Genomic DNA, 23,618 nt, shown 5'->3' with positions numbered 1-23,618 from the left:
CAGTTCTATCACTGCAACAGTAGCGTGTCAGGGAAATAAATTTTCACACCTATGATAACCTCGTATCGTTCTACCCAGCAAGTGCAGGCGAAGCTTCTACATACACATTACAATATTCTATTTTCAGTAGATTAGCACTAACTTCAAGTTACCTGCATGACTGCATCGAACTGATACAACCAAGCAGTTTAACTATGCGCCACCCTCCGTGGCTCGCGTCCATCTTCCCACCTACTTGATGCTGCGCAGTCACGCGCTAGGAAGTGAAGATGGTTGATTAGGAGGGTAGACTGAGAGGAACTAGAGAAGAAGATTGGGCCTAAGAACAAAATTGTACTCAGATTTGCTTGAGAGAAGAAGAAATAAGCTTACCTAACAAGTATATAGATGTATATGGCTTATAGATACTTGAAGTTTTGGCAAAATTCCTAGGTAAATCCAGCTGGCTCCGCCCATGCGATTAGGGAGAAAAGGAAAAAAAAGAGAGCCTCCAACAGTTCCGCATGTTTTCACAAGCTCCCTCCTCCCCAATCCCCCCAAGCAACTCCTTTCCCGCATGATGATATGTGCCGTGCTAGTTTTGTGGATAAGCTTTGCCAGCTCATAACGAATCCGTTTTATCTATCTCCAATTGCAATCGTACAATCCAGCAGCAACTTTACTGGGAAGGGGTGACGGTGCAAGAGTGACGGGCGACGCTAGAATGGCGAACGAGAGTAGATCGTGATTCATGTGTGAGGGGGAGGTTAGGGTGGCCCAACTGATGGGTCCATTTATGCTGATGTGGCCTATTTTGAAATAATGGGGATGTTAGTATTGGAGATATGATGTGGAATGATATGATTTTGGGGAAAGAAAATTTTAGAAGAACCCTTAATACATAGTTTTGGTGGAGAATTTTTTGAGAGACTCTTAGAGTTGTACAACACACTAATAAGAGCAATTGTATGCTAGTCAACTTTTGTCCTGGTGCTTGGTTATGCCACCATGCTGCACGTCCACATCCAATATGACTTTTCAAAGTTAATTTATTGACTTTTGCGTGTTATCTGGCCTAACCCACGTTTCAATCTCCACCAAAATCTTGCAAGGCCCTTCCACCATGACGCTCCTATACTTGATGTTTTAATTGAGTTTCGTGATGAAGTTAGGATGACGGGGATCGCTTCTTGTTTGTATGCACAGGAGCACGCTCTATTGATCAGTAATCTGTGCATGTGCACCAGCAATCAACTCATGGAAGATCTGACAGTTTCCATCTATTTGTTTTTTAAAAACATTTTGCCCTTGTGTCTTTCCTTTCTTTTTAGAAAGTTTTTCTAAGACATGTTTATAAAATCCTTTCTCCAAACTTTTCGAGAGAAAATGATTTATCCTAAATCTTTGAAAAGACTTTTACCCAAAAATTGAAAGGGTTTGTAAACTTTTCTTTCAAACTCTATGGAAAACTTTCTACCAATTTCCCCTGAAAACTATTAAGAATATTTTCCCAAAACTATCAAAAGATCATCTATTTTTTTAATAAAAACACATGGTGAAAATGTTTTAAAAAACATAACAAGAGGAAGGCATAATAGTCTAAACAAGGTCAATAATAAGAAAGAAAGGTGGTAAAAAAAATCTAATAATGGGTCGTATGTTGTATAACTCCAAAGTAAAGGTAGTCCAAAAAGCAATGGACCACCACAGAATTGGAGTGGCATGGAAGTGAGAAGGTGCAGACAAAGAATTTCATCTCCAAGGCTCTTTGATCATATCTCCCGGGCTCAATGCATGGCCACCAGGGCGCTTGGCTATATCGAGGCCTTTAGGTATTTCATGGAAATTTTACATCTTAGTTCATATTGAAACTTCAAATAAAATCATAAGAAAACCTCCAGGTCTAATACTTCCAAGGGATATGCTTCACGGAGACCGCGGAGATCTTTTTCATGTTAAGACCTTGTTTGGAACACGATAATAGCATGTGTAACAAAAGTCCAATAATGTCTGTTGGATGTCACCACTAATGTGCCATGATATTATGCACACCAAGATTTTAGAGTGCCCATTTCTATACCTTGGCAATTTAAAAAATGGCATAGCAAAAAAAAAGAGCGTCAAAAAGGCATTGACCCAGGCCGCACACACATCATTCCTCCTTTTCACACCCTATTTATATCACCATCTACCCATGGTGCAGCCTATCTTCACCCCTCCATGCTAAGATAGAGATCATTTCCATATTAAGAGCTACCTTCCAGTGCAAGGGCATAGCTTTTCTTCACCCCCTAAGAGCAACGTAACTAAGCCAAGGACCTTCATACCTAGTGCTATCTTCCCACAAATTCGCAGCAAAGCTACCACTAATTAGTACTTACTCCCTCATTGCACTCTCCGCAATGCCTAGATTCCTCGCCCTCATAGCCATCACCATTGCTGTTGTCAGCTCCAACCAAGCTGTTGTCCACTCTCTTTCAAATCCGTTGTCCATGGCAACGACCTTCGTGACTGGGGTTCCCATGGGATGTGCAATTGGACCGGTACGGTGTTACATGCAACTCAAGAGGACGTGTGATTAGGGGGTGTTTGGTTCCCACCATGAACTAAAATTTGCACTTTAGTTAGACTAAACACCCAAACACTTAGACTAAAGGTAGGACTAAAGGGGGTTGGGAATACCCCTACCCCTCATTTACTGCCGGTCCCCCTTGCCCCCATTGCGGGTTGCTCCCCTCCCCACTCTCTCGCCCGCCGCTGTCGTCGCTGGCCTCCCTCCGCCGCCCCGCCGCCAGCCTCCCTCCCGCCGTGCGGCCATTGCTCCACGAGTACTTGGCGGCCAAGGCATGGTGTCGCGACGAGACGATGACGATCGTGGAGGGGTCCGTGGGAGGGGAGCCTGGTGGGGTGGCGGCGGCGCCGGTGGGGAGCAGGGGAGCGGCGGGAGGGGCCACCAGGAGGTGGGGGCGGCGGGGTCGAGCAGGATCGGCGAGGCGAGGGAGGGGTCGGCGGGGTCAAGCAGGATCGGCGGCCCGGAGGGGTGGTAGGAAGGGAGGTGCCGGAGGGAAGAGGGCGGGTGGCGTGGCGGCGTGGAAGGATGGCGGGCGGTGGCGCGGAGGAACAACGGGCGGCGGCGCGGAGGGGTAGCACATGGACAACAAGGAGAGGGAGGAAGGGAGGCCGGCGGCGTGGAGGGGTGGTAGTGAGGGAGGTGCCGGAAGAGATGGGCGGTGCTTGGCAGTGCAGTGGTAACAGGTGGGTTGGGAATAAGGGTAAAAGAGTCTTTGTTCAACAGCATTTAAATACTTTAGTCCAATGAACTAAATAGCCAGCCACTTTAGTTCACTTTAGTCCATGGACTAAAGGAACCAAACATGCTCTTAGCCTTATCATCGGTTACGCCAACCTCACTGGTGTCGTCTCGCCGGTTTCTTCGCTTCTCTAGTGAACTGCACCAGATTGTTGGAGATTAATGTGAACTCAAATGGTGTTGGAGGCAAGATCCCGCAGATCATCGACAATTTTACAGCAAAACTCAATTCGCTATTCTTGGATGACAACAGAATCACCAGCACGATTCCTCACACCATTGGAAACCTTCCCTCGCTAGAGGAGGTATCCCTATTCAACAACGAGAAATTTATATTTTTAACACCCCAAACACGTGGCTTCGCATATTTGACACTCTAAAGATTGGCTTCACAAATTTGACACCCACAACATTGACACATTGATTTACTTGACATTATGCATCTTTAATGATTTTATTTCTTCCTTTTCCATTTATTAGATTGTGAAAGGACTAAACTCCGCTGGTTTGGAGAGAGATGAGGAGCACCAGTACCGCGATCGTTCTGGGCGGGCGGCGGCGCGTCCGAGCGAGGCAATTGATTTGATCAAATTAGAGATAGAGAGGTACGTACATAAAGCAAGGGGTAGTTTAGTCCTTTCACAGTCCAGTAAATGGAAAATGAGAAAATAAAATTATTAAAGAGGCATAATATCAAGTAAATTAATGTGTCAATGTTGTGTGTGTCAAATTTGCGAGGTCAATCTTGAAGTGTTAAATATGCGAAACCACGTGTTTGAAGTGTCAAAAATACAAATTTCTCTTCAACAATACGTTGCAGGGCCCAATCTCCTCAGAGATATTTCAGATACAATTTCTTTATAGTCTAAACCTGTCAAATAACACGATGAGCGGTGAAATACCCATATCCATTGGTGAAGCTAAACAATTGGTTTTCATCGACCTATCATCCAATGATATTCAAGGCGCGATACCAGAGACCATATCCAACATCACTGAGTTGTACTACCTCGTTCTTCGCAACAACCGGATCAGCGGTGAAATACCAAAATCCATCGGCCTAGCTCAAAGATTAAATTCTATTGACTTATCATATAATTGTCTCCAAGGCGTGATGCAGTAAGTTTTGGTTATTAGGCGCCTAGCATGGGAGGAATATCCATGTCCGGCTAGCATGAGAACTTGTGATCAGTAATGTTCAGAGGATGGGGTGGTCTTCTTTCTCCGCTTCCTTTTTCTTTTTCTTTTTTTTTTTGAAACCCACCGCACTTTATTAATCAACTTGGGTTAAAGAATTACAAATGCCTTCTGGCGGTTCGGATTCAGCCCACTTGTGCCAACCCATTTTGTTCTCATCAAGGGCTTGCGTGGGCCAAATTCGTGCCCTTGCCAGAAAGGCCTCCGGCCTAGCCTACAGAACTCTGCCTTCGAGATACGCCGCCCGAACTTCCCGTGGCGCCGCAGAGTCTCGCGAACGGCGCACCGCCGGCGGATGGCCGAGCTCTCACCGCTCCCCGTTCATCCGCCCTCGCCGCCTTGCTCTGCCGCCAATCGCTTCACCTCCCCACACCCCAGTCCACCGCCGCCTACTCTTCCCGGACCTCTCCTAAAACCTTGCAAAGCTGCCGCGCCGGCCCGTCGGCCCGGCAACTGAACCCTCGCTTCGCCCGCGTTCCCCGCCTCCCCATCTCGAATCCGCGCACGAGCGCCCCCGACCGACCGGCGAGAAGATGCCGCGGCTCACGCCGGCGGACGCGACTCTGATCCTGGACCACGCCCTGGGCGACCCCTCGGTCCCCGCAGCCGCCGCCCACGCGCTCCTCGCCGCGCTCCCCTTCCCCTCCGACCCGACCCCGCGCCTCCGCCGCGCGGTGCTCCTGCGCCGCCTCGCTGCCGACCCGGTCTCCGCCTCCGCGCTCGACACCCTCCACCTCCTCGCCTCGCTCCCCGCCTCCCCCTCCCCGTCCCCGTCCCCCATCGCCGCCGCCCACATCGCCGTGGCGGGCTTCCTCGCGGCCTCCGCGCCGGACTTCGACGCCGCCGCGGCGGCGCTCTTCGCGCGCCCCGACGGCCGCGTGCGCCGCGCGGTCGACGAGGGAGGGTCCCGCGCGCTCGCTTCCGACGACGCCGTCGCCACGGTGGAGCAGTTCGAGGCCGCTGTTGGGAACTCGTTCTCGCAGGTCGTGCTCAGGGGCCTCTGGGGCGACCGAGACGCCGCGGAGGAGCGGGTCAGGGAGCTCCTCGCAGCAGAGTGGGCCGGCATGGGGCCGTCGCTGCTGGAGGTGGCGGCCGAGCGGATCGTTGGGGATGTAGCCGTCGGGACCTGGCGTGACGCGGATGAGGCCACACGCGCCAAGTTCCGTGTGTTAGGTGAGTATCTTTTTTCTGGCAATGCAGCTAGTTCAGACCCAGCATTGTGGTTTGATGTGTAAAATTGATTGTTAGCCTCTGAATTGATTCAATTTCGTTATGCTGGTTTTTAATCATGTACTCCCTTGGTTTCAAATTGTAAGTCACTTTTGCTTTTCTAGGTACATAATTTTGCTATGCACCTAAATATATATTATATCTAGATACATAGCAAAATCTATATATGATGTATCTAGAAAAGCCAAAATGACCTACATTTTGGAATGGGGGGAGTAGGTTTTTTCTTTTTGCCAAAGGGCCATGGTGGATATCGTTATCTTGTCAACTAGAAGTAACTTGGATGGAACTGAAAGTTAAAATACAAGCATTGTGCCTTTTTTTAATGTCATGCAGCACATCAGGCCACAATTCAATGTTATTGCTCTATTTTACCAATGTCATAATATAGCACTACGAGTCAAATAATTCTATCCTGGGCTTCTGGTTGACCTATGGTCTGTAGATTCTGAGTGAAACTCATTTTTATCTGTGCTGTAGTTCAGTGTGGTAGGCAGGGGCAAAACTTAGTGAGGACAAGGATAGGCCATGCCCCCCCCCCCCCCCCCCCTCCCCCTCCCCTTGAGTTTCACTCAGAATCTACAGACCATAGGTCAACCAGAAGCCCAGGATAGAATTATTTGACTCGTAGTGCTATATTATGATGTAATCTAAGCTATATTAAGTGTTGGCCCCCTCCCAATTTTCGATCAAGCTCTGCCACTGGTGGTAGGGCCAAAGACGTGCATCTCTTTTAAGTAATTGAAGATAGTAACAGTGAGTAGGTCTGGAAATCTGTCTTGCTTAAGTTTTGTGTATGGAAATACCAAGAGGGGAGTCTGGTATTCTGGTCCCTGGACTGGCTTTGTACTTTATGTTTGCAATTTACTAAGTGTGCTCTTTCTGCTAGTGTATTATTTACGCTAGACCGAGCTGCAATATTTTAATCTTGTGACTATTTTTGAGTGTGCTACTGCAGTATTTCAATCGTTACATACCATTCACATCTTTGGTTAGAGTGTATTTTGTTTTTGCTCTCCGTTTCAAATTATTGATCACTTTGACTGTCCTAAGTTAAACATGTCTAACTTTGACCAAGTTTATAGGAAAATATAATAACATCTACAATGCCAAATAAATGCGTCATCAAAATATATTTCATGGTGGATTCAATGAAATAAATTTTATATTGTACATGTTGATGCTTTTTTCTATAAACTTGGTCAAAGTTAGATAACTTTGATCTTCTAGGTAAAGCTATGGTGAACAAGAATTTGGAACCGAGGGAGTAATTGATTGTGATTTTTGTGCATACTGGTAGAGGAAGTTTGTGTTTCTTGTCTTTTGGGCCAGCTCTAGGTCTTCAAGTGCATCATTCATATGTTTAGTGTTTTAGCTCCTATATCAGTTTTCTTATTTTTCTTGAGGTTATTATCTGTATAAGGCTACGATCTTCTAGCCTATAATTGATTATGTATAATGGAACTTACAGCTGGGGAAGAAAAAACACGTGAGATTCTGGTCAAACTTGAAGAATCTACCTCTCGTGTAAATCCAATTTCGACGCCAGAAGTTTCCAAGGTGGTGGATGCTTTAAAAACAAGCTGTGCTGAGCTTCATAGTGTAGTGGAGGATCCACTTCCAGCTGCAAAGGCAGCTGCAGATAAGGTGTTGGCTACAAGGATAAATAGGACAGTGAATTTAAATGCTGAAGGTGGTCAACCAGCAGCTTGTGGCACTGCAGGCCCAAGTGTGCTTAATGAAAGGAACAATGGTCCGAATAAAGGCGCACCTCCCAGCCTTATGGATTGGAACCCAACGGCACGGACTTTTCAGGTTAGACCTCCCGCTGTGACATGCCATTTTTTGAAAATTGTCAAGATCTCAACTTGCTATGATTATTATATTAAATTTGTGAGTATACTAGCTAGCTTTGATTATCATTGTAATTTGTAATTTGAAGAGCCTACATGATCTCAGCGCATTTGTCATGCCATGTCAATATTTTGTATTAAACGTCATGTGCACAATATTGTTTCTGTTTGTTCTCTATGTTGCTAAGTGTCTACTATGGAGTACTGCCACTTTGCTGTGCTGTCTGCAAAATCTGATCATATATTGATATATTATGAAATATGTGGACAATATGTGTATATGCTTTGTTGAATAAGATGGTCTGACCATGACAAGAAATGATCGACTGAAGTCACAGAATGTAATAGTTGGTCAAATTTGTTCTGCTAGGCAATGCAATCTGCATTCATAAGGTAGCTATTGGAATTAGAATAATGAGTCATTGACAATCTTTACTACAGTCCGGAAGTGCATCAGATGGGCTGTGTTCTTATCAGTATCACAACTAAACTGTACTGTGGTCTGCGGTCTTGTTTAAAAATACGTGCAGCTTAACTGTCTCACGTGTCAGAACCCTTTTTGGTTGGCCTGTAGGACAGCTTTACAGCAAGGTAGCAAAACTGTAGAAACATTAGATATTGGTCATATCGCTAAAAAGAATCCGCTTGTTTGCAGTGGGAGGAGTCGCCTGATCCTGAGGGTTCAGAACCAGCATTACGTAGGCCGCACTTGCCTAGCCCAAGGAGAATACCAGTTTCTCCTTTGCCAGCGGCAGAAAACAAAAATAAGCGTAGAAGGGCAAGGAAGTGGTGCTTGTTAGAAGAAGAAACACTAAGAAAGGGTGTTGAACTGTACGTGATTTTGTCCTGCTGCTTGAAGATATTTAGCTTTATCGTTCTATACAGTGTTGTTGAAATCATCTTTATGCAGTTTCTGCTGTTTTATTGTATTATGCTCATTATCCCATTCCAATTGTTTCATGTGCAGGTATGGTAGCGGTAATTGGAAGGATATTTTGAGTAACAATCCCGATGTTTTTATCGGCAGAACACCAGTGAGTACTTGTATGCTACGCCGAAGTTGCTCCGTTGCTAATCTTTCATGAAGTGATAACTGATTGCATATTGTAGGTGGACTTGAAGGATAAGTGGAGGAACATGATGAGGTAATGGAGAAACCAGATGGACAAGGTAATGGAACCTGTGTCCATTCCAGATCCTCACGTTCTGGTGGTTTGCTGCTGTGTTGGAGTAGAAAGCCTCTAACCATTGTAGTTGGGACGGCACTAATGTAGCGCCAGTAGACTCCATCAGATTTTGCAGCTGTGCTGATCTCCACCTAACCTGTAACAAATGCTCACCGAACAGCTGCTTCACTACAAGGAAGGTTGCATTGACCTCTCTGTATCGCATGTTGCTGATGTATAGTATGTTGTGCTAGAATGCTTGTGTACCGTCGAAGTACACTGTAGATGTAATCCTTTGCATCCAGGCTGAATGCTCCACGGATAGTCTTCGGTTCTCCAGCGTGGAGCGTGGTAGATGAACGGAGATTGAAGGCACAATGATGCTGTTCGAGGACCGAATCTTGCCCCTTTAGTGGGCCTAATCCAATACACAGTTTCTGGAAAGTGGGATACGGATTGAAACATCCTACGGGCTGAGGGTGGGCTCGGCCCACGGAATCCTCGCCGCCACCCCCAGGAAAAAATCCTCACCCGCCGCAAACTGCACGGCGAGCGGTGCATACTCCTTGCCCGGTGTTCTTTCCCCCGCCGCCGCAGCAGGAACCGCCGCCGGCAGTTTGCTCTTCAAGCTCGGAGCGTTCGCCATGCCGCCCCCGCCTTGTTCTTCGGCTCCTTCCCGTCTACTCCCCAGTCTCAGCCTCTACTCTAGGCGAACCATCGCAGCCGCCGCCACCTCGCCCGCGCCGGCAGGAGGGCACGGCCGCCGCCCCCTGCGCTACGCCATCCTCGGCGCAGGCTTCGCGGGGCTCTCCGTCGCGTGGCACCTTCTCAAGGTCACCCTCCCCTCTAGGCCTCCGCTTCCCCCTTCCCATTCTCTCCCCCTTTTTACTGTGTCACAAGCAGAATCGGCTGAACCGAACCGATGCCGGTGTCGATTTCAGCATAGCCCGAGGGATTCCCGCGTGTCTGTGGATATCTACGACGAGAAAGGTGTCGGGGGAGGCGCGTCGGGCGTCTCGGGAGGGCTTCTCCATCCCTACTCACCTAAAGGTCCGCCTCTCCATCATCTCAAACATCACAAATTATGGTCTGAAACCATTCCTTTCATACCCTACTTATGCTACTCAGCGAATGATCTGGCATCCAGTATCCGGCTTAATTCAGTTTCGTTATGTGCACGAATTCTTCGTTTATCTGCAGTAAAGCTTCTCTGGAGGGGTGCTGAGTTCTGGAAAGAGAGCATGGATCTCCTCCGAAGCGCAGAGCAAGCAAATGGAACAGCCGGGGCAGATACTACTAGTCAAGACGAGAGACTTATCTGGAGAAGGTAATCATTCATCTCTATAGCTACTGCAGTCTATATAGTCTATGTTTAAGGAGACTTCGTAATAACTGAGCAGGGGAATTGTGCGGCCACCTACCACTGAGAAGGCTGCTGACATATTGCTGGAGGTACTGCTGAATTAAGATTACGCAGATGCGCTCAGGTGCTTCTTTTGTGTTTTTGGCGCATCTAATTGCTTCGACCTATTCAAGATAGAATGCTCAGAGTTGCCTCGAGAGTTGCAGCCTTCAAGTGCTTGACTCTGACGCCGCGCAGCGCCTGATCCCTGGGTTGTGTGTTCCATTTGACTTTGCAGTTTACATGCCGCTGGCACTGAATATCAACCCAAAGAAATATTTACAGGTGCCGCATTGCTTCTTTGCTTTGTCATGGTGTCGCTTGTTTTGCCATCCTCTGTACTTGATAGGCTGGTCTATTTCATTCCTGGATTTTACAGGCACTGTTCTCAGCATGCCAAAATCTGGCAGATGAAGCATCCTCATTACCAAATGAGCAGAAAGAGTTCAAGCTTTACAGGCAACATGTCGATAATCTACACCAATTGGCAGGTAAATTCTGGTAGTCTCTGATGAGCACAATGGATATTGCATTACAGATAATTTGGACTTTCTATTGTGGCATTGTCCTTTACATTTTGGCTTCCAATTGATCTTAAACTGAAATAAGTACATAACAGTACATTTGTAGTTTTGATCTGCACTTAAGCATTTTAAGTGATATCAGTAAATTGAAATTCTAATTTTATCAGTTCAGCAGAAATTTTAATGGATTGCATATATTTGACAGTTTGTATGGCTCTTTGAAGCAATTACATTGCAGTAAGAAAAATTTTTATGCCTAAGGCACTTCAAACATGTGCAGGTGATTATGATTCAGTGATCATCTGCCTTGGGGCCAAAGCTTGCTCACTTCCTGAACTAGCAAATAAGTTGCCTCTTAGAACCTGTAGAGGAGTTATCGCTGAATTCCAGTTGCCATCAGATACAGTGTAAGGAAGTTCTGTGTGCTGAAAGTCATTATAGCGTTAGTTTGAAAAATCTGATTGGTGCATTTACTTCCTGCAGGGAAGAATACGGTAATCAGAGCCCTTCGATCTTATCTGATGCATGGATGGCATTCCAAGGTCCCCGTACAGTTTCAATTGGGTCAACTTGGCAATGGAAATCTGAGAATTACTCTTCAACTGTATCTGATGAAGAAGCTCTTACTGCAAAGGATGAGCTGCTCCCAAAAGCTTCTGGCGTTTATCCAGGAATAAGTAAATGGGATTTTGTACACGCAAGGGCTGGGATACGAGCCATGCCTCCACTAACAACTAATGGATCATTACCACTTTTGGGTTGTTTAGATGAAATGGTAGGCAAGAAGAGCAACTGCAAATTTTGGCTAGTTGGTGGGCTTGGTGCGAGAGGCCTTTTGTATCATGGTTTGGTTGGGAAGCTGACTGCCAAAGCTGCTATTTGCTGTGACGAAAACGTAATACCTTCTGAGTTCACTTGCTGGAAGGGGATTAAGCCTTCGCAATGAATACATTTGTGCGGTTCAAATTTGAAGCATGTTTCGGCTTTATCGAGGATGTTCATCAAAGGATATCCTTGAAACTTGTAGATGAGTTGAAGTCCAAGGAGGAGGATGGTGCAAAACCCATGGTGCTATCCGAGTGCAGTGACTATACAAAGGCCTACTGCATGTAGAAATCTGAATCCCGAGACATTCCCAGTCTGTCAAGGCACATGCAATGCAACAGACGCTGCAAGTAAGCTCAGGTTCTGCTTCAGATGTCTGAGCTTGCTGTTCTAGAATTGTGCCAGTCCCATATGCTTTCGGTGGTGAACTCAAATGTGAGCGCTGAAGCTCGGGTGAGCTGCAAGTCTCTTTGCTGTCCCAGGAAAGCATTGGTAAGGCGTTCAACGGAGGTCCGTCGCCACATTTGCTTGAGTTTCAGATTATTCTTGAATTGCTTTAGCGTTTCTTTTCTTAATTTTCTTTTGTGTTTCTTTCAGCTAGTAGAATTTTGTTCTGTAAACCTCTCAAAGGTTGTGAATTTTGCATGAATTGAGTATTTCAGATCGGTAAAGTATTCTGGCATTCACGAACCAGTTCTCTCTCGTCTACCATATTTGTTTTTTGTGGTGGAGTTCTAATGGTCTTAATGATTGGAATTGTAGGGAAGGTTTTGAAATGTTTGAGATTATTCGTGCCTGTACTAATAGTATTCTTCCATTTCTCATAAGTACAAGTCAATGAACCAAAAAATTGCTGACAAGATGATAGATACAATTAGGTTGTGAACCTCTCAAAGGTCGTGGAATCACATCTTCTGTGAACCCCTCTCAAAGGTTGTGAATTTTTCCTGAATAGAGTGTTTCAGATCAGTAAAATATTCTGGCATTCACTTGCCAGTAAACTGTAAAGTATGTTGTGGTGGAGCTCAGATGGTCTTAAGGATTTGGAATTGTAGGAAATGTTTAAGATTAGTCATGCCTGGACTAAATAGTATACGTCCATTACTCATAACCAGAAGTCAGTGAACCAAAAATTTGCTGACAAGATGTTAAGTACAATTAGGTATATCGTATACGGACGTTACACCCTCACCATTCCCGTACCGTTGTATAATGTATAGCTGTACAGAATTAAGAACACAACAATACGTAGGTACGTATTTACTTGATCAGACCCAATCGGATAAACCACAGTTTCACAAACCTCTAGCCGCTCAAAAAATCCACCCAAAAAATTGTACACCTAAGGAGGAAACGAAGAACACAGGACTCCCTCTCCGGCCACCGTCACCTCCGCCACGTTCAGCTCCCAGTCTGCAGGCACCAAGAACACCGGCGAGATCAGCGTCTGGTGATGGCTAGCTATTCGCCGGCGAGCTGAGGACGGCCGGAGATGGTTAGCTAGTCGCCGGCGAGGAGATGGAACGACCTGCGCGTACCTTGCGACCTCGGCGCGCTTGGCGGCCTCCTCGGCGAGCTCAGAGTGTTTGTTCACGAACGCCCTCCGCTCGAGACAAGCACCTAGAAATGTTTCACTGGAGAAGACGACAATCACGGAGATCAGGGTTGAAGCCAACAATGGACAGTTTAACTGAGATCATGGTCGTTGATGGCAATAACAATGGAGGACGGCGAGGCTTGCCTTGTTCTGTTCTTTGCTGCAGGCCTGGCCTCTGAGCGCGGAGCGGATCATGAACTTGAGCACGTCGAGCGGGATGTAGGTGACGACGCTGAAGACCCAGATGGCGCCTCCCCACGCCCATCCGATCCCCTGGATTCGGCAGAACTCCCAGTCGGCGTACACGGCGATCGCCGTCGCCACGAGCTGCGCGGCGAAGAAGGCGAAGAGCAGGAGGTACCCCGGCCGCTCCACGAAGGACCAGCTCCGCGACCGCGTCACGAAGATGAGCGCCTGGCTGATGATGCTGACCTGGAGGTAGAGCGCCGCCATGAGCTCCCTGTCGTTCTCCTTGATGGACGCCACGCCGAACACGTCGCTGAAGAAGTTGGTGTCGTGGGCGAGGTAGAAGAAGAGCGCGGTGACGAGGGCCATGTAGGTGCCGAGGACGATGCCGGTGGCGAAGATCTCGTTGAGCTTCCACGAGTCCGGCTTGGGCGACGGCTTGACGCGGTCCTTGGAGATGGTCATGATGGTGCCGTCGTTGAGGATGGCGATGATGAGCACCATGAATGGCGCGAAGTCGAACTTCCAGATGAGCGCGATGACGAGGAACCCCAGCACGATGCGGATGGTGATGGAGACGGCGTAGATGGTGTAGTTCTTCATGCGCTGGAAGATGGAGCGGCTGGTGAGCACGGCGCTGACGATGACGCTGAGCCCGGGCTCCGTCAGCACGATGTCCGACGCGCTCCGGGCCGCGTCCGTCGCGTCGTCGACGGCGATCCCGATGTCCGCCTTCTTCAGTGCCGGCGCGTCGTTCACGCCGTCGCCGGTCATGCCGCAGATGTGACCCCGTTCCTGGAGCCGCTTCACGATCTCGTACTTGTGCTCCGGGAAGACGCCGGCGAAGCCGTCGGCCTTCTCGATGAGCTCGTCGATGGGCATGCCGTTCACCGTGCTGTTCTTGTCGCCGAGGAGGGTGGTGGAGGGATACATGTTGGTGCCCATGCCGAGGCGGCGCCCGGTCTCCTTGCCGATGGCGAGCTGGTCGCCGGTGATCATCTTGACGTTGACGCCCAGGTGGAGCGCGCGGCGGATGGTCTCGGCGCTGTCGTGCCGCGGCGGGTCGAACAGCGGCAGGAGGCCGATGAACTGCCACGGCTCGCCGGCGCTCTCCTTGCTCTTCTCCGGCACCTGCTGGTACGACACGCCGAGCGACCGGAGGCCGCGGTCGGCGTAGCCGTCGATGAGGGCGTGGACCTTCTTCTCGGCGTCGGCGCCCATGTTGCAGAGCTCGATGATCTGCTCGGGGGCGCCCTTGCTGACCCTGTGCCAGTCGCCGTTGCCGTCGACGTAGGTGATGGCCGTGCGCTTCTCGACGGGGTTGAAGGGGAGGAAGTGGACCTCCTGGATGCCGGCGCGGGCCTCCTTGGGGTCGGCGAGCATGTTGACGATGCAGGTGTCGATGGCGTCCTGGTTCTCGACACGGGAGGCCCGGGCGGCGTAGAGGAGCACCATGTCCTTGTCGACGCCCTTGGAGTAGACCTCGATGAGGGACTTGTCGACGGTGAGCTTGTTGAGGGTGAGGGTGCCCGTCTTGTCGCTGCAAAGGATGTCCATGCCGGCCATCTCCTCGATGGCGGTCATGCGCTTGGTGATGGCGCCCTGCTGGGAGAGGCGGTGGGAGCCGATGGCCATGGTGACGGAGAGCACGGTGGGCATGGCGATGGGGATGCCGCCGATGAGGAGCACGAGGAGGTTGTCGATGCCGTCGCGGTACGCGCGGTGCTGGACCGAGTACATGACGACGACCTCGACCAGCATGCCGGCGGCGATGGAGATGATACAGAAGTTGCCGATGGCCGTGAGCACCTGTTGAAAGTGGCCAACGTTGTTGGTGCTGTCGACGAGGTGCGCCGCCTTGCCGAAGAAGGTGTGCACGCCGGTGGCGATGACGACGGCCTCGATCTCGCCCTGCTTCACCGTGGAGCCCGAGAACACCTCCTGCCCCGGGTGCTTGTTCACCGGCAGCGACTCGCCGGTGAGCGCCGACTGGTCGATCTTGAGCGGGTCGCCCTCGAGCAGCCTGGCGTCGGCGGGGATGATGTCGCCGAGCTTGATGCTGATGATGTCGCCGGGGACTAGGATGGACGCGTCCTGCTCCTCCCACCGACCGTCCCTCAGCAGCTTGGTCTTGGGCGCCAGCCCCGCCATGAGCGCCGCCGCGGCGTCCCCGGCGTTGGCCTCCTCGATGTAGCTGATGGTGGAGTTGATGATGAGCAGCGTGACGATCCCGACGAAGTCCTGCCAGTCGGGCGGCTTGCCGCCGCCGTTGGCGAGCACGATGGCCATGATGGCCGCCATCTCCATCACCCACGACAGCGGGTTCCACATGAAGCCCAGGAACTTGAGCAGCTTGCTCTCCTTCTTCTCCTCCAGCTTGTTGGGGCCGAACGCCCTGAGCCGGCCCTCCGCCTCCGCGCCGGAGAGCCCCTTGCGGTCGCACTTGAGCGTCTTGAACACCTCCTCCACCGGCATCTTCGACTGCAAATTCATCAAACAATCCCAAATAAGCCACGAGACATCATCAGTGCGAGCTGGTAGAGAACGGACGCCGGCGCGCGCGTGCATACCAGATCGACGTTTCCATCTCGGACGTCGTCCGGGGAGATGGACGCCATGGCTGCTTCTTTTTCTTCCTTTTCTTTTATTCAAGTTGGGGTGGGTGGCGGCGAACCTCTAGCCAGAGGAGCGGGACGACGCCGTCCGGCCGGTAGTGCCGGGGGCGGAGGTCTTCGGGGAGAGGGAGGGCGGGGCACGCACCAGCTGCCTGCCTCTGCCTCTCTCTCCGTGGATGGACGAAGACGGCGGTGGCCGTGGCGCGGGCGCGGGCGTCTTATAAGGCGCGGCGGGCGCGGGACGCGCGACGCCCAGCTCTTGGCTGCCCGGCCTTCGTGGGGCGCCTCTGGTCTCGGCGTGCGCTGGCTCTGCATAGCGTATGCACTGCATGCAATGCAACGAGAAGGCATATATAGAAGATCAAACTGATTTTCATTCCAATTGATTTTCTGTAAATATAGTAAAGTTACAAATTTGTTACAAGTTTACCATATAAATGCACTCAAAGTTGGTAACTACTAGCTAGAGAGCATGTCGATGTCCAAAACATCACACGGAATGACACAAGTACTAATTTAAGTGGTTGCCAAAATCTTACCTACCAACTTATAGCATTTCTAGGGGAACCACCGCATGAACGATCATACTCCAGTCATTTGGGGAATGTTCGACATTTGTCCCACTTCATGTAAAAAATCGCACCATCAAGTGACCATATAATCACAACAATAAAGACTTGCACCACTCAGTTTTTTTACTAAACACACAATGCACTTTATATCTTGTAAAAAAATTTAGACAAACACAGTTTAATTTTGCAATTAGGTTATTTTCTGGGTTAATGAGGTGAACCAATTTGATACTGATGTATTCACTATTTACTATTTATAAAAATATTCCTTTTATTTTGACTAGTGTATAAGCTTTTCATCCATATTATATATTCGAGGATGTTAGCAAAGAGAGTTGTTGCAAAGTGTTCCATTAAGTGTCACCAAGCGCATGTTCGTCATTAAAGGGATAGCCGGGAGTGACAAATTCGGAACTGTCATTAAGCAAGAAGAGCTACAAATATTCGAGGATGTTAGCAAAGAGAGTTGTTGCAAAGTGTTATATACAGTGTCACCAAATGCATGTCCATCATTAAGGGAATAGTCGGGAGTGACAAATTTGAAACTGTCATCAAGCAAGAAGAGCTACAAGAGGATGAAAGTTTCACTCACTTAAATTTGGGATTAGTAAACTACTAAGAAACGAAGCAACAATGCAAAATTGTAGCTAACGCATTACTATTTATCGTTCGGGAGGGGGGGGCATATGCCCTGTTCAATTCACCTTTCATATTGTAACAAATGTTGATATTATACACTTTATAATATAGCACCAATTGATTTCATGGAATTGCATGGAAATTTTATATTTAGGTGAGTTTGAGATATTACCAAACAGTTTATTGCAGCCCATTTGTTGTAAAAATTATTTGCGGCTAACAAGATAACTCACGTAATTGGATGCTTAGAATCGATTTAATTTAAACATGTTTGTTAAAATAATTTTTAGAAAAATGTATTGACCTTCTTTTGCTGTTAAATAAATATTTAGCTTCTAAAAACAAACTGAAATTCTAATCCACTTTTAAATAAAGTTTGCATTTACAAAAGCCAAATACGTTGTAAGTGTTGAGAGAGAGTTGTGAGTTTTGATGCTCAATAGACTGCCGTATCAAAATTTTGGAATCCTATCAAATGGAATTTAATATTTACCATCTAAAAGGTAAACATTTTTATTATTTTACACTATTAAATGGTAATGTAGATACATTTGCTACATGCTATCTTCCATAATCTTTTATATTTCAGGACGGTAGTATTGTATTATATACAATTTTTTTGTGGGTATATGATATACAATTATAGTTCAAACAACTGAAATCTGTCTAATATTGCAGCATTTTTTTTTTGCGAGACTATGTTTTTTATCTATACGGCAACATACGTTCGTGCTGTTAACGCATGAGGGGTGTGTCTTACATCAGACATCACCAATATCCCATGGCCTAACCCAACTTCTCTAGGATTCACATCCACTGGTGGAGTATATATGATCCTCATGCGAGCAACCACACCCTCGATGCCAGCAGGAAATGTCCCATCAACCGTAAATTGATTTCTAGCCTTACACACTGCAAAATATAAAAATGCTCATCCCTTCGTTTGAAGCCATTGCGTCAGCGTGAGTTCCAGTCAGCCCCCGGCAGATCAGCTCCGCTACGACATAAACATGCCACCTCATCTAGCCTCGCAGGGCAAGAGATACATCTTGCAAATGGCTGTGGCGTCGAGGCTTTGATCTTTATACCTACTAGTGTGATCTAGGGCTATAATCTTAACTGGAGGAAGGTTATCACGATAACTTCTAGCCTCCGAAGATTTAATCCCATTCCAGAAAAATAGGAAGATTTAGTCCCATTCCAGAAAAATAGGAAGATTTAGTCCCATTCCAGAAAAATATTTAGATTTAGTCGAATTCCAGAAAAATAGGTGAAGAACAACAGCAAACGACATTTGAAATTCAGAACAAGTCAACTGCAGCTCATCTGCCAATAAGCATCGGGACCTGATCGTTATTCACTGATTGGGCAGCACCAAATGCAGCTCAGGTTGTGAAATGGTCACTGGACAAACAATCCACTCTACAGTGGCTGCAAATGTCTTTCCAAAATTACACAAATTCAAGGAGCGCACCACCGCCTCAACCAGTTCACAGCATTTTTTGGAAACTCAAGCTGAACAGATCCAAAAACCATTCAGTCTGGTGCTGATGCAATATAACTTAGCAATTAACCTAAATTACATTACAGTGCAGAAGAACTAGACACACTTGATTACACAAGTCATATAACCCAATCATTCTAAAGCACTTCCCCCATCTGAAACGCTGATGCCAACTAAGTACTTCACAACAGCATGTTCAACAGCACTTTCCCACTGCTGAATCCATCTGTGCTCACTAAGCACTTCACAACAGCTTGTTCATGTAAACAAGTTTATACATTAATATGAAGCAATCAACTCAATTGCTATATAATAAAGTTATCCAGGAGGAAGCTCAATGGATGCTAATGACCATGCTATCATGATCGGAGTAAAATCCTAATTGATTAGGAGCACAAGTCTATCGCTACAAATACTACACCAACTTGAATAAATTTGGCAACAGTACTCTAGTTGCTCCCAATACTAATCCCCATGCAACCATGCCTACAGGCTACAGAATGCCACTAATTAGAAACATCCAATTGGCACTTAACTAGCAAATCAAATGCACTACCAGATCATGCGTAAAACAATCTAGATTGTAAACAGCTATTAAAATCAGAACAATTAAGTCACCAAGGAACATCACACATGATCGGAGTAAAATCCTAATTGATTAGGAGCACAAGTCCATCGCTACAAATACTACACCAACTTGAATGCAATTTGGCAACAGTACTCTAGTTGCTCCGAATACTAATCCCCATGCAACCATGGCTACAGGCTACAGAATGCCACTAATTAGAAACATCCAATTGGCACTTAACTAGCAGATCAAATGCACTACCAGATCATGCGTAAAACAACCTAGATTGCAAACATCTATTAAAATCAGAACAATTAAGTCACCAAGGAACATCACACAAGACACGTAAACCGCAATACGGAAATGGCAAAAGAAAACAGTTGGATCAACTGATTAACGCCCTGCAGGTCAAGATAGCTTCTGCATAATTATAAAGGAGGTTCTTCAACCATTAGCAAAAACATGATATCTCAGTACGCTACAAGCACAACTGATAAGATCCCATTAACATAAGCAAAATCTTAACAAGAGCTTCCTAGCTTGCGGAGACATGGAGGCGTCCCGAGGCCGGCTCGTAAACCCCAGGCTTCACCAAGCATCGGTGCCCAGCATTGATTCCCCCGCTCAGAATCCGAGCTTGGTGCGGCGCCAGTGCCTGCGCTTCGCGTTGTACCTGACCCACGAAACAATAAACGAATGAGCGACCGAAACACAGGACGCCGCCGCCAGGGATGGTAGCGTAACACGGCGGGGGGCTACGAGGAAGCCGACGAACCTGATGGTGTTGTCGGTGCGCATGCGGATCCAGTATGGGATGGGGCGGTTCTGGCGCTGCTTCTTGGCCAGCTTCTTCTTGATCCGGAAGGTCTTGTGGGACGGCTGCGCGGGGATGGGGAAGCAACGCGACGGGGGCAAGGCATCAGATCAGCACGCGGCACCAGTACGAGCGCGCGAATTCGAGAGATTAAGCGCACAGGTCGGGGATACGTACCATGGCGGCGGGGCGGCGGAGACGACGGAAGCAGCGGCGGTGGCGGCGCGAGGAAACCCTTGGATCGGAGAAATCGAGAGGACGGAGGCTAGGGTTTTTATTGGGGGAGGCAGAGGTGGCACGGATGGGCTGGGCTTCAATTAACAAGACGAGAGGGAACTGGGCTTTACTTTACCTAAAATTGTCTGGCCTATATACTTAGCAGGCCTCGTTGAGGGGGTAGCAATTTCCATCCAGTCCGTGTTGTGCTACGGCCGGCGGCTTGTTGTGGTAGCTGGCCCAGCCTTGTAAATGCTCACATCTCATGATAACTTTCGGCCCATTTTTGACTGGTCAGGCCTGGATCGCAATTTCAAATCCGAAAGGAATTCTCCGACCTCTCAAAATGAAAGAAACAAAAAAATGCTCTGATCTCAGGACAGTAGATGTTGTGCGCTAAAGCTAGATATGAGAAAGGCATATGACCGCGTGGAGTAGGAGTATCTGCGCATGATCATGACTAAACTGGGCTTCCATCGTACGTGGGTTGATATGGTCATGAGATTAGTAACCTCGGTCTCCTTTTCAGTGTTTTTCAATGGGGTCAGGTTAGGGAGTTTCAAGCCGATCCGGGGCATTCGTCAGGGGACCCTATCTCTCCCTATTTCTTCTCGTTGGCAGTGCCTTTTAAAATCAAGAGTTCAGTCATCCTTCTTCCGTGGTATAAAGGTGGCACCGTCGGCTCCGACGGTGAGTCACCATCTTTTTGCAGATGACAGCCTGCTATTTTTCAAGGCGAGTAGGGAGAGTGCGGAAGAAGTGAGGAATGCTTTGGAGTTGTATTGTCGAGCATTAGACAACAAATAACAAATCATCCATTCATTTTGCTAAGGGGTGTAGAGCTGGTTCCCGAGGTGAGATCAAGGAAGTTTTGAACGTCCACAGCGAGGCTCTAAGCGAGAAGTACCTGGGAATGCCAACTGATGTCGGGATTTCAGTTAATGTTACTTTTAAATATCTTAAAGATAGGGTGTGGAAGCGTATCCAGGGATGAATGGAGCAATGCCTCTCGGCGGGAGGCAAAGAAATACTCATCAAATCCATTGCCCAAGCTATTCCAACCTATTCGATGTCTTGCTTCAAGCTTCCCAGGGGTTTGTGCAAGCACATTGATGGTCTGCTACGGAGTTTTTGGTGGGGGAGCAAGGAGGTTAAACGCCGCACGAGCTGGGTTGCTTGGGAGGAAATGACGAAGCCGAAGTACATGGGGGACTTGGCTTCCGCGACACTGATCTGTTTAACTTGGCACTCGTAGCTCGACAAGCATGGCGGATTATGTCTAATCCAGAGGCTCTAAGTGCACGTGTGCTCAAAGATGTATACTTTCCGAGTGGGGATTTTCTGGGAGCTCTTTTACGGTGCACAATACTACCCTATACTACTGTTCGAAAAGGACTCGTATGTAACGATTGGACGGTTGAGATTAATTGTATACTACTGGAACCTTAAGTTGTTGTATAGGTAGTATGCATGAGTAGTATGGGTAGTATGGGTAGTATATGGGTATGATTGGAAAGATGAAAATTGGCATTGTTACATTATATCAAATCTTTCTTAATTATCATCTCATTTCCTTTTATTCATCTTCTCATTTCCAATCGGTCGCTACGTTCCTCATTTACAATCAGTCGCTAGGGTTGCAACGGGCGGCGGCGGCGGCGGCGAGCAGCATCCCCCAGCGGCAGCATGCTAGGCCAAGTTCAGAGGCGTCAGCAGCAACGGGAGGCCAGGAGCGGCGTGAGGCCGCCGCCGTCGTCGGCCGACGGAGCGGCCTGGCGTCATGCGTGCTTGCCGCCCTGGCGGCGTCGTTCTCCCCGTTCGCCGCCGACCGCCCCGCGCGGGCCCTTGTGCTCGACGAGGACGACGACATCGAGCTGCTGGAGCGCGTCAAGGAGGATAGGAAGAAGCGCCTGGAGAAGCAAGGGATCATCAGCGCCTCAGGCACCGAGACTGGTCAGTCAGTCAGTGAATTTACATTTTCCGTGAATTTACCTGCACTTCTTCTCATGCAGTTTTTTTTTAAATTTCCCTGAAAAAGAGAGATAAAATCTCCGAATATTTGCAATAGCAGTAATGCTGTAGTTTGACTACAAACCACAGGGTACTTGCAGGACCTCATTTACAAGTTGAGCAAAGTTGGGCAGGCCATTGACAAGGACGATCTCCCAGCCGCGAGCAGCGTCCTGGGTCCAAGCACAGATGCCCAGTGGGTGCAGAACATCAATGCAGCTTTCTCCAAGGTTAGTCTTTCCTCATCCATCCTGAATTGCTTCCCTTTCACTGCAGACAGTTGTTTCATTCCCTTCTCAACTTGTACATTTTCTTGACCTGTTTAGTTCTCTGTGCAACAGTTCAGCTCGAGCCCAGAGGAGAGGAGCACGGTTGATAGCTTCAACGCCTCCTTGGCCTCATTGTTCACATCAGGTATACGTGCAGTCTTATGATCTGTAGGACTAGATCTTTATCTGAACTTTCTATTTCTGAAACATACCTGAACATTCATCTTCCAGTGATCCATGCTTTTTCTGCCGGCATGAATCTGAAATGTTCCATGCGTGTGTCCCTCTCGTTGCAGTGAACAAGCTTGATGCTTGATCCTCCAAGTCGGCGTTTGTGTCGTCAGCCACAGCGTTGGAGAAATGGATAGCGTTAGCCGGGCTGAGTGGCCAGCTCAAAGGCTTCTGATATGCGAGTGAAGTGGCTTGCTGACAAATAGCTGGGTGCTTCTCTTACTCGAAGCACTGGCTGTGATCGCAAGACGTGTATGCATCCGGCACTTGCGAATCTTCTAAAGAGGGTACCGTAACAGAGAACTGAGGTCACTTGGAGAACAGCAACATTCTCATCAAGAAATTGGAATTAATTTCCGATGTATTATCACAGTAATAGGAAATGAAGCTAAAAATTGCTTTTGTTTGGTTGTCTAGTCTCTGTCTTTCAAATTCCAAGCAGCTCATGGGCAGTTTCTATCCTCGAAATTGGGGTGTGTCAAGAGAGATTGAGGTGTATGAAACATCAAGCAGGGTTTTTTTTTCCAGTTTTCACCAATCATGCCATGCCAGGTCAGATAGTGAGACAACCTGCACATAGATAGCTATCACATCACAGGCCAAACACTGATTTGAGAATTGCTTTATCAATTAAATTTTTTTGTGTGCAAGCCAAACAAGAAACATTGCCCAATAAAACGCAGATGCATACACCGCTGCGCCTAACCATTATATTACAGAAGCACGATAATGTACCCAGCAGTACAGCACCGCGACAATACCATCAGAAAGCATACAGGAAGACCAGACTCAGGATACCCTACGATGAAATATACATTCTTGATTAAAATGTCAAAGACCACCAGATTCAGCATACCTACTTTCAACAAGGTCATCAACTAGTAAAGAAACATATTAGTTCTAATCGGCTG

The 23,618-nt window shown here is 47.8% G+C and overlaps 3 protein-coding genes and 1 pseudogene across 4 annotated transcripts; 3 read left to right on the top strand and 1 right to left on the bottom strand.

Annotated features, from left to right (window-relative positions):
- Positions 1-4,468: 4,468 nt before the first annotated feature.
- LOC101754071 lies at positions 4,469-9,021 on the top strand. 2 transcript variants are annotated; one of them, XM_004964619.4, is made up of 5 exons: positions 4,477-5,659; positions 7,188-7,531; positions 8,225-8,400; positions 8,537-8,603; positions 8,680-8,951. In XM_004964619.4, exons 1-5 carry the CDS (start codon positions 5,020-5,022, stop codon positions 8,716-8,718), a joined length of 1,266 nt encoding a protein of 421 aa, XP_004964676.1. In that variant the 5' UTR covers positions 4,477-5,019; the 3' UTR covers positions 8,719-8,951. The 2 variants fall into 2 exon arrangements, 1 of the variants encoding a protein (XP_004964676.1); XR_001163912.3 differs by lacking the exon at positions 8,225-8,400 and having other exon boundaries at positions 4,469-5,659; positions 8,680-9,021.
- Positions 9,022-9,169: 148 nt separating this feature from the next.
- Positions 9,170-12,188, top strand: LOC101753656. The gene is made up of 8 exons (XM_004964618.2): positions 9,170-9,568; positions 9,677-9,785; positions 9,936-10,062; positions 10,136-10,187; positions 10,276-10,422; positions 10,517-10,628; positions 10,942-11,068; positions 11,145-12,188. Exons 1-8 carry the CDS (start codon positions 9,380-9,382, stop codon positions 11,605-11,607), a joined length of 1,326 nt encoding a protein of 441 aa, XP_004964675.1. The 5' UTR covers positions 9,170-9,379; the 3' UTR covers positions 11,608-12,188.
- A 502-nt stretch (positions 12,189-12,690) lies between these two features.
- Positions 12,691-15,937, bottom strand: LOC101752996 (ATPase 6, plasma membrane-type). The gene is given in 2 exon segments (XM_022825934.1): positions 12,691-15,750; positions 15,840-15,937. Coding segments are annotated over 2 exon segments (2,970 nt in total). The 5' UTR covers positions 15,888-15,937; the 3' UTR covers positions 12,691-12,828.
- A 4,026-nt stretch (positions 15,938-19,963) lies between these two features.
- On the top strand, positions 19,964-22,984 carry LOC101752581 (annotated as a pseudogene).
- Positions 22,985-23,618: the final 634 nt, after the last annotated feature.

Source organism: Setaria italica, chromosome IV (assembly GCF_000263155.2).
Source record: "Setaria italica strain Yugu1 chromosome IV, Setaria_italica_v2.0, whole genome shotgun sequence".
NCBI classification, from domain to species: Eukaryota; Viridiplantae; Streptophyta; class Magnoliopsida; order Poales; family Poaceae; genus Setaria; species Setaria italica.
This window is presented reverse-complemented; position numbering and strand designations above follow the sequence as displayed.